Here is an 11676-nt window from a genome sequence, read left to right as displayed (position 1 = left end):
CAGGGAACCCCTAGTTCCCATACCGCAGACAGTGCTTCCAATCCCTACACAGGGAGGTTTAGAATATCCTGTCCTATTTTTTTCTGGACAAATCTGAACATATCAGCCCTCTACAGCCAGAGTTGTTTCTCTCTCAAGCATTCTCATCTATGACTCAATCTGATGTTAGGAGACCTAATGAAGTCTTCATGCACTGGGACTACTCATGTGCTTAAAGCTAAGTGTGTGCTACCAGGCTCTATTGGATGAGGGTCAGATGAAGAATAAGAACTTTCTATTGATTTCAATAGGACTAAAGTTAAGGGCGGGTATACATACTTTGCTGGATTGGGGTCAGAGTGCTCAGTACCTGAGCCATCTCTTCTTATGGTTTCTCATGCTTGATGCTACTGAAACTCACATGTACCTGCTTCCTCTTGACTATATAACCATGAAGCAATCAAAAACCAGCAGAGCCTAATTTAGATCAGCCTGAGATTTGCATACTGTTCCAAATGACAGGTAATAAACCCCAAATCCTTCTAATACAATGAAATCCAGGATTGATAATTACTGACTAGATCATTTCTTCATGCAGAGGCAAATGCAGCCTACAACACCCATCCATGTTGTCCCTCCAGTTAGCTGGCTGAGACCCAGTGGTTGCAAGTTTGCACAATGTAAGTGACTCAGAAGTGACCATCCAGTTTTAGTTGCCAAGGCTTACAGCCTTTGGTGTTTTGCTTCGCTCCTTGGATTCACATTAACCTACAACTCCAAGTAACCTGGAGAAAAGAACCTGTGGGAATTCCCTGCTTTTTTAGTGTAGGCTAAATGTAAACGAATAGGAACAAAGAATGTAGGCCATACATACAGGATGGGGAAGTCTATCCTGGGAAGTGGATCTGGCACTGACTACACATTCACAATCAGCAGGGTTGAGAATGCAGATGCTGGAGATTATTATGGCCAGCAGCACAACTTCCCCCTCACACAGTGATAAAGAGTGACACAAAACCTCCCTGCAGTTAAGTTCTGTAGAATCTGGGACTTTGATTATTTATTTAAGTGCTAGGGTTCTTTAACTGCACAAGATTCACTGCGCAGAGCAGAGGCGGGATGGTGTCTTAGAGCTAGAACGTGTATTTTGATTCTGATCTCCGTCTGCACGTGTTTGGCACCAAGACATGGAACTCCATATTCATCTGGGGCAGGAGCAGCCTCCACCCAAACATCAAGCTGGGCCGAGACCCCTCTCTCCTCCAAATCCCACACTGGAGCAGAGACACATGTCTAATGCACATGGGTTTGGAGAACCCTTATACAGGACACATCTGCTCAAGCTCCCCCATATAGGACAGGGCTTCTCCCATGGATTTGAAATACTCCTCGTTTTATTGACTCGGAGTGACCTTGTCAGCTGCTGAGCCCCTTCTGCCAGAGGAGCATCCTCAAAAAGTGACCCTGTGGTTTTTAGGCATGATTTGAAGATGTATAAAGTGGAAACAGGACTTACGTTGAAATGTGGAAAACCTTCAAGCTACGGTGTACTCTAAACATCTACCTGGCTGTTATAGGAGAGTAACACACAGGACTGCCTCTTTTCAAATAGTATTCATTATTTATGTCCTGCTTTTGTGCCCTCTGTGGGAGTTTTACCATTGGCTTTGTTAGGAAAAGGCACAAGTACTTACTGTGCGATGGAATTTGATCCAATGGGTGCAGAGCACAAACCAATATAGAAAGGGGATCAGGCTGCCATGGACTGGGTTTCATATAAGAGAAGTACAGGCAAGAGCTGAGAGAATGTGAATCCAAAATCAGCCAAATCATGTTCTTTGTGATGACAAGCACAATAAGGGTGTGATAACTATAGTAATGCATGTGCAAAAATGCACCTTCTCATCTTGTTAACTTCAGAACTGCTTATTACAAGCTCTCCTGTCTTGATTCAGGCAAATTTCCCATTTAAACAGTGTCAGAACTGCAGGATCAGGTCCTCTGAAAATAAAGCCACTTATTCTCATGCACAAACTTGCATGCATCTGTCACAGATTCAGTTATAATGTCTATGGGATAGAGATCCGAGCAAAATCCTAGCCCCATTGCAGTCAATGAGAGCTCAGTCACCCCATGTTTGTGTATAGTGTTTGTACACTATTGTGCAGAGACCAGCATAACAGATTCCTGCTCCTTTGCTGCAGCTCCTAGGTGCTACCGCATTAGAAATAATAAAGACTAATAATGTATTTCTAATAATACTGTAAAGCACTTAGCACACTTTGGATGCTGTCAAATGAATCAATATCAATCTCTCTATATAGCTAGGTCCTTCCATGGTGCTAATCACCATTGTATCTGTGCACCTTCCATCTCAATATACATCTTTGTCTACACATTATCTACAATGCCCTGGGGCATATGATCTGCACAAGAACAACTGTTAATTTTCATCTGTTTTGGGAAGCAGACTCTGCACTCATTTGCACAAATATAATTTCTATTTTGTAACATACATCTTAATTTATGGTGTGACTTCAGGATTCAGATGATTCTGATGTAAACTATCACATTATTGAACAAGATCAAATTATAGAAAATCCTCAGTTATCACACAGACAGAGCTTGCTCTTCATACTTTCAATTGCATTGAAATCCCCACATGAATTTTTGTGGCTTTATGAATACATTTCAGTATTATAGAGATAGTTACCTATTAACTGAATTAAGAACATGTGGACACATCTCTGATTATAGTTTCTTATACCTCTGTTTCCCCTGGATAATATAGCTATGGTGTACACAGGAAGCCAGTTGAGCATCATTAAGTCCAGCCTCAGTTTTACATATCTTTCCATGTGTGATATTTAAGATGTTCTAAAAGCCATCACACTAGTTATAAACCTTTGGTGATTTTGAGCAGCATCAGAGAAAAAAACTCAAGAAAGACCATGGTTTTGCAAATATATTTGATTTGGCTTCTCTTTTCCATGTTTGAAGGTAGGTTGCACAGCCATCTTCTTTTCTGAACTCTAAAGCAGAACCTTCTAAAAGAGATTCACTAAAAGGCTGCTTATTTCTCCCTTTTCCAGAATCCAGTGGGCAGATTGTTATCACTCAGACACCTGCTTCTGTGACGGTGCTTCCAGGAGAGACGGTCACCATTCAGTGCAAGGCGTCCAGTTCTGTTAGTTATGAGATGAACTTTTATCAGTTCAAAACAGGAGAGGTTCCAAAGCTCCTCATGTATGATGGCTCTAAGCGTTTCACAGGGGTCCCGGATCGATTCAGTGGTAGTTACAGTGGCACTGACTTCACATTCACCATTAGTAACGTGCAGGCTGAAGATGCAGGAGAATACTATTGTGGGCAAGATAACAGAACTCCTCTCACAGTGATACAGTTCAATACAAAAACCTCTTCGGTGCCACTGCACACACCATGTAGTGTAAAGCAGAAGGAAGCAGCTGTGTATGTATCAGTCTGGCTGGAAAGTAACCTTTACAATGTTATTGTTTAACTTGGCTCTTAGGTGTTTTAGATTCAGTCCTGTTACAGTATTGGCAGGTGAAATTATTTTTCAGTAACTCAGCTGGCAGGGTCAGGAATTCTCAAGGCAGTAGCTGAAATGCAGAAGCCAATCCCTTTGTTACACATTCCACTCAGTGCCCTATAAGCAGGACCTCAGGGGCTTTTTTTAAGAAACATAAGTTTCATTGAATTTTTCAGAAGCACCCCAATCAGTAATTCCCTCTGCACATGTACACCCATGTAACACATTCCTTACACACAAACCCTCCTGTGCCGTTAGTATTGTCTGCACCATCTCACCACTGAACTTCCCTGGACATTCCCTCTGAGCTGCTGGAAAATCCCCCAAAGCATAGAACCACATTATTCCATCACACGGGGCTGTGCAACTGCAGGGCCAGTGCATGTGTGTATGGGAGTGGCTGGGAAACAATTGTGTTTCAGAGACGGGAACCTTCATTATAAGACTCCATCGGCTACCAACCCTGCTGAGGTTCTGTGCTGTTGTCCCACTCCCTCTGAGAGCCACGGGGCTGGGATTGCAGCACCAGCAAATGGACTGCAGAGCTGGGCACACCCTGCCTGTCCTTTGGGAGCTAGATTCCTTCCCTTGCCCAGCTTTCAACAGTTCGTGCTGAAGTCTGAAAAATTACAAATGGGTTCTCACCTTGTTTTATGTTGGCAGCACCTAGAGGCCCCACTATGCTAGGTGCTGTACATGCAGATAGTAACGTAAGAGCCAGTCAGAGAATTTTTCAGAATCATCATAATAATTTCCATCTGTGCCCACACCTGGGTTCCAGATCCCTTTCACCCAGCACCAATCCTCTTATTAACATTTTCTGAACCATGGATATTATCACTGCTTTCCTGTCAGATGACATGGGTTCAGGGGCCGTGGAAGGCCCCAGAAGAATGTTTCTGTGTGATTCCACTGCATGGAGAGGATCATCTGTAGAGCAGGTGTTTACATGGGGGGAACTGGAGCCAGATTGTGTTGGAACTAGACCTGTGATAACACGAATTCACTGTAGATGGTGTGTGGTGTGGTGGGGTTGCAGGACTGGAATATCACCTGTAGACTGTCCAGGGGTCTGTGCCCACCCTGACTGTAAGGATGGATTCTGCCCCAGAACCCAACTCTCCAGCATTTCACTCCATCCATCTTCTTCACTCAGGAGTGAGCTCTGATGTAGACCTGAGAGATCTTCTTCCAGCCTCCATCTCCATAGCTACCAAGATCCCACATTCAGCTGCTAAAGTCCTGTCAGAAGTGAAGTGTGGGTGAGGGAAGGGGAGTGAGGGATGGGGCCACAGCCCGTAACGGAGGTGAAGGGGGCTGTGTGTAGTAGCAGACGCTGGGGGTTTGGGAGAGGGGGAGAGTCATGTGAAGGGGCAGTGGGGGAGTATGGGGAGGTTGGTGAGGTTGCCTCTGAACCAAGGCTCCAAGTTTTTTTCAAAATTAATTCCCAGGGAGCCTCTGGCAGCTCTGGGCAGAGAAACGGTTATTTCAACACCCTGGTTTCACTTGACCTTCTGACTTAAGTTGCGGGGGGGGGGGGGTGTTAAAGTGCCCCCTGCACTCCTCTGGCAGGGGGAAATCCTCTGCATAGCCATGGCAATTCTCTGCACGGAACAAGGGTAGCAAATGTCTCTTGGTAACAGAATTTTATCTCAGAAACGAGGTGCCAGTGGGCTCTCTCTCCTATGAGCTAAGACCCGACATCCAATTACAGGGATCACTCACTGTAAGGAAACAGACAGTGCTTTGAATTCACACCAGTAGGTTTATTGGGAATCCTTCCCTCAGTATGTGGGGTTCATTGTAACTCCTTCACTAGCTAGCTGGGCACATAGCAATTACACTGAGCCCTGCCCTAACTGCTGTTCCCCTTGGCTCGTCTCACCGGCTCTTTCCCACTGTTTGTTACATCCACTGTCGCAACTTCCCGTCAACTAAATTAGGGCTCCTTGCACCAGGGAATCACCTTCAACACTGTGTTTGGACAGTGCCTAACACTATGAGGGGCCTGTCCTGATTGGAGCTTCTAGTTGCTATCGTAACACAAACAGTAGCAGTACTTATGCTTTAGGAACAGAGAACCGGTGTCTCACTACCACACATACTGAGTTAATCCTATGCCGCATTTACTTCATACGAGGTAAATAGCACTTATAACTGATGGGACAGTTAATAATGTCTGACGTTATTGGGATTCACAGACGTCTGTTTCCTTTTGAAAGTACAGGTATGAAGTACAAGGAAGTCAGCTGAGCATAACGAGCCAGCTGCAGATTTACATATCTTTCCATAACGAGATTTCAGTGTATTTCTTAAATAATGCTGAGTGGTTAGCAGCCTTGGATTCATTTGACCCATCACTGAAGACACAACAGAGACACAGCATGGTTTTACACATGTATCTGGTCTGGCTCCTTTGCCTCTTGGGTGAAGGTAAGTGGTACATTTTAAAAGATTATTTTAACTCTGCTGTTTCAAAATGATAGTCACTAAAAGCTTCTAATTTCTCCCATTTCTAGGCTCAGAAGGACTCATTGTGATAACTCAGACACCCCTGGTCTCCGCATTTCCAGGAGAGCCAGTCAGTTTTCAATGCAAGGCTGACAGTAACGTTAATGATGAAATGAATGTATATCTATTCAGATCAGGAGAAGCTCCCAAGCCCATCATGTATCATGCAACCAACCGCTTCCCAGGGGTCCCAGATCGGTTTTGTGGTAGTGGAAGAGGAACTGACTTCACGTTCACCATCAGTCATTTTCATGCTGAAGATGCAGGAGAATATTTTTGTGGACATGACTATGGCTATGATTTCACACAGTGATACGGTCCAATACAAAAACCTCTTAAGCCCCAGAGCCCTCTTGGTGCATATGAGACCAGATGGGGATGTTTCTTATTCAATGTATAATGAAACACTAACTTGAGATAAATTTCTAAAGGAAATGAACATGCATCTTAGAGCAGGCGTCAGCTAACATTCTCTAGTCTAGTAAATGAACGGCAGCAGGAGAGACCATCCAGTGCAGTAGCAAAGTTTCACATACACCTACTATCCATATCATCTCCCTTCCCTTAGTGCCCTTTAATAATCCTTGGGCCTTATCTAGCACTTTTGAGCTTCAAAGCACAGTAGAAACAATTGCATCTAATACTGCAACTCGATCCCAATTCTAACCCCCTGAAGTGATGCCCTTTAACACTCTTAATATTATTCTGAATTATTTTATTCTTTGCATTCATACAGCAACGTCACGTGAGTGCCCTTGCTAAGAAACAAACCCGCAGAATCTGATTTTTAAAATTGATTTGCAATATAAATGATCAATTCTCTACACACATTTTTAATACTTCTCATCTCCTATGGAGCATTGTCGTTACTGTCCATTGCAATCTCTTCCAGTGTATATATTGGAAAGCTGCACTACACTGCTTCATATTTCCCTGCCTTGCTGCTTCTCTCTCTCATGAGCCCAGCCTCAGACAGGTTTTCTCCATATTCATTCGCAAGGCTGATCCATCAGCTTCCTCAATGATCCTCAAATAGGCATTCCCCTCTAGTCCCAGGAGCATGGCTCAGGTGGGGCCCAGACTGTGGGTGGTGCCAGAAAGACACCTGCAATCTTTCCTCTCTTTCCCTCTCTCATACCCTCCCTCCCCACCCGTCTTTCCTTTCCTTACCCACCTTCACTCCTTCAATAGACTTTACAAGTGGATTCTTATGCTGTCGCTGTCACTGAGCCATGTTTCCCATGGAAACCCCAACTGGCATCTTTAAAAACAACGTCTCTGTCACGGAGCACTGCTGTTTCTGGCAGCGTCGCTGATTCTGTGCTCTTGGGGACAAGCAGACATGAGGCCTGATTTGCCAGAAAGTTCACGCCAGATTTCAAGGGCTCAGAAGCCCCAGATAGAAAGAAGCAAGGTAGCTGGCTGTACAGCGACATTCTCTCAGGAGCTTCATGAATCTCAGCAAAACTGACTTTCCAAGTTTGAGTCTGCAAACCCAACCTCATTATCCCTGCCAGGAGCTCACAGGGAACTTTTCCAAAAGTGACTAAGGGAGTAAGGCACCTAAATATCTTTGAAGAACTGGACCTTAGAAGGCAAAGTCCCATCCAAAATCAGCTCCTAAACCTTAGGGTATGTCTACACTGCAATAAAAAACCTGCAAAATGGCCACGGCTGGCCTGGGTCAGCTGACTTGGGCTCATGGGACTCTGGCTGCGAGACTCAAAAGTGCAGTGTAGCTTTTCAGGCTCAGGGTGGAGCCCAACTCTGAAACCCTGCAAAGGGGTTAGGTCTTAGAGCCTGGGCTACAACCCAGGCCCAAAGGTCTACACTGCAATTTTAATGCCACAACCCAAACCCTGCAAGCCTGAGTCAGCTGACCCGGGCTCTGAGACTCGTTGCTGTTGGTTTTTCATTGCAGTGTAGAGGTACCCTTAGGTGCTTTTGGAAATATTACCTATGTCTCTCCCCTTGATCTATCATTATAGGTGCAGGACTCCCAATAAACAAATCAATATCTGATACTGCTCAACGGTCCTAATAATTACAGGTCATTAAAGATTAATGTGCTTAATATCCAGTGAATCAGCAGTCAGATTTTAAAAAAACCCCTCACCTTGCTGCCTTAATCCATATACAGTCAGTACGTAGTGAGTTTCATTTATTGATTCCTATCAGCTAAGGTGAAGGAGGCAGATCTGATTAAAACTGATCCAAGCAAAAACAACTAGTTCTGTGCAGTTATGGAAAAGAAATGGTCCTAGGGAGCATGTAATGCCCAATCTGGTCACTTCGGGAAGGGGGGGTTTACATTATCATAATCTGGGCCAATTTTTAAAACCATACTTCCCTTTCATTTTTTCCCCTCCCAATGTGTGTTTGGTCACTGCTCTTCAAATATGAGGTTGCTAAACAGCTGTGAAAATTATCATGTGCCCCATTATTACCACTAGAGGGCACTGTGTGAACACCAACCCTTCCAGCAGTCTGACCTGTGAGGGATGCTAGGAGGAATAAAAAACCCAAGTAAGATGTAAGGTGATATGTGCTGTGAAATACAGAGACTGGGTATCATATGGATCCATATCCATTTGCATATTTACAGAGCACCTGACATTCCTCTATTGTGCTGGGCAGCTATAAACAGTTCTCTTTCCAGGTTAGAGTCACTTCTCCTGCTGGTAATAGCTCACCTTAACTGATCACTCTCATTATAGTGTGTATGGTAACACCCATTGTTTCATGTTCTCTGTCTGTCTCTCTCTCTCTCTCTCTATATATATATATATATCTTCCTACTGTATTTTCCACTGCATGCATCCGATGAAGTGGGTTTTAGCCCATGAAAGCTTATGCTCAAATAAATTTGTTAGTCTCTAAGGTGCCACAAGTACTCCTGTTCTTTTCTCTAGGATCTATCAGTGAAGACCTCCAAGATGACAGTTCTCACTCACTGTCTCTGGTTACTGCTTCTCTGGGCTCAGAGTAAGGAAAATGCTTCTCAGTCATTCAAATGAAAACTGGTTCTAAGATCTAAGATTGAGTTTAGTAGCTTATGCCCACATTTTTTCTCTGTATTTCTCCATTCACTCTATCTAGCTAGGCTCCTGTGGGCAGACTGTGATAACTCAGACTGCAGAATCCCTGTCAGTGTCCCCTTTGTGAATCCCTGGCTCTTTTGAAGTCAGTGGGAGTTTTGCCATTGACTTCAATGGAGGTAACTAAGGAGCACATTCAGAATGCTGATGCCACCCAGCGCTATATCTCCATCACATCTGACCCAGCCGGAGCAGTGGAACAAATTACCCAATATGTCTAGGAACTCAAAGAACGGTACTTTCAAGAAGTGCTTGCTGAGACAGTGTATGTAGAGGTAGGAATAAACTTGAATATTCTACTGTCCTGGCTCTCGCTTTATTTATGCTCACAAACTGAAAAGCATTTAAAATCCAGCCTAAGGCCCTGATCCAAAACTCTTTGGAATCAGTGTGAGTCCAGAATACAACCACAAAGGGACTGTGCTCCCAGGCACTAACATAAAGGAAGTACTTCCCTAAGCAGAGAGAATGTGAAACTACAAATGGAAAGTTTGTGATCATAGAACTCTTGATATAAAATGAGGGTGGGATAGATATGTGGGGTGGGTGGCTATAGCAAGGCCCTTTCAGAGTTTGCTAACTTTTTAACACCTTTGATCATTGCAAATCCCAGCTTCTTGACAGAGGCAAAACACTTCTTCAAAACAATGTGAATTTGCCTGAGTCAGGACTGCAGGATCGGGTCCTTTGAAGATAAAGCATCTCTTTCTCATGTACAAAGACCCATGGATCTTTCCCATGCTAAACTGTATGCTCTCCTGGTCCAGACCCAGGTCTTTCTATCTATTCTGTAAAGTTCCTAGCATACACTGGAGTGTTGTAAAAATAATAACCAATAATCGGACTCTAGCCACATACATGTTCTCACCTGGCACCCAGCACCATGTTATCTGATCACGTCCGACTGACCATAAAGATATATTTATCTCTATATCAAACTGCCTGAGTAAAATGACTTGTACACAAACAACAGGTGTGTAGAAGTCTCTGTCCTGGATTAGGGAGTCTTGAATTCTCTTCCTGGCTCTACTGCAGATCTGCCGTGGGACCTTGGGCAAATTCTACTCATTTCACAATCATTTCATTCTCCTGGGCAACGTAAATCATCAGAACCTGTAATTTTTATTTTACTAACTAAAGCAAGCAAATTATAGGAAATCACTAACAATTAATCTATTCTTATTGTATATACGTTAGAAAATTCCAGTAAACAGCTCTAGATTTCTCAGAGTGTTCTAGTCTTAAAGAGCTAGAGTCACTAAATCCGCTGCATTATTTCCATTTAACTAGGACTGTGCACACACATCTCCTGTTAACATTTCTCATGCTTAATGAGACAGATCGACAGTCAGCTGTTTCCTCCTGATAATAAAGCCCCGAAGCACACAGGAAGCTATTGAATATAATTTAGCCCAGTATCTGATTTACATATCTTTCCATACGTGACAGTTAATAAATTCTAAAATTCTTCCCAGTGGTAATAAACCAGTGCTGCAGTTTAACGATTAGTGTCAAAGAAACTGATCTAGAAGGAACATGATTTTACAAATGCATTTGCTCTGGCTGCTGTTCTCTGTGTTTGGAGGTAGGTAACACAGCTCTCTTCATTCATTGAACTTCTTGCCACTTGTTTTGATAAGAGATTCAGGGAAAGGGTTTTTATTTCTCTTTTCCTAGAATCCAGTGGGCAGATTGTTATCACTCAGACACCTGCTTCTGTGACGGTGCTTCCAGGAGAAACGGTCACCATTCAGTGCAAGGCATCCAGCTCCATTAGCAATGAAATGGACCTATATCGATTCAGACCAGGAGAGGTTCCGAAGCTCCTCATTTATCATGCCACCAACCGTTTCACTGGGGTCCCCGATCGATTCAGTGGTCGATACAGCGGCACTGACTTCACATTCACCATTAGTGGGGTGCAGGCTGATGATGAAGGTGAATATTACTGTCAGCAGGACTATACAACCCCGTTCACAGTGATACAACTCAATGCAAAAACCTCATTAGTGCTGCAGCCTTCTTGGCATGAAGCAGAAGGAAACATCTGCAGTTGTTTCTAAACGAATGCATGTGCAAAGTTTCTAATGAGAATCATCCCTACAGCGGAAGCCTCCCATTGGACTTTCCGATTATTGGATTTATTCCTCTGAAATCGTTTTCTGAATTAGCAGGGGCAGGCACTGTACAGGAAGTAATCGAGGTACACCAGCCAATCCCAATATCACACAGTCACGTTAACTAGAACCCGATGGCCTCCCAAAATAATTTCTACTGAATTGTTTGTAAAATGAACAATATTTTTCCTTTGTGCACACGTCTTCCAGATCCCCTGCACAGATGAAGAATCCTCTGTTAGTATTTTCGGAACCATGATTATTAGCACTACATTCCCATAGGCTGTGTCTACACTTATGGTGGCATCTAGATCACAGGCACTACATTTGTAGCTACGCGCCACAGTAAAAGGTTCCAGCAGCAGGGAAAGCTCCACCAGCTCCCCACTGCTGGGGCCTTTCACTGCAGCGAAGAAAG

At 43.7% G+C, this 11676-nt stretch overlaps 1 gene segment (V, D, J or C); it reads left to right on the top strand.

The window, feature by feature from the left end:
• Positions 1 to 8979: 8979 nt before the first annotated feature.
• LOC113406029 lies at positions 8980 to 11204 on the top strand. The segment is given in 2 exon segments: positions 8980 to 9028; positions 10819 to 11204. Coding segments are annotated over 2 exon segments (435 nt in total).
• The last annotated feature ends 472 nt before the right edge of the window (positions 11205 to 11676 follow it).

Source organism: Terrapene carolina, unplaced genomic scaffold, assembly GCF_002925995.2.
Source record: "Terrapene carolina triunguis isolate 2854851 unplaced genomic scaffold, T_m_triunguis-2.0 Scaffold66, whole genome shotgun sequence".
Classification (NCBI taxonomy): Eukaryota; Metazoa; Chordata; order Testudines; family Emydidae; genus Terrapene; species Terrapene triunguis.
The sequence above is the reverse complement of the archived record's forward strand: the minus strand, read 5'-3'. Positions and strand labels throughout refer to the sequence as shown.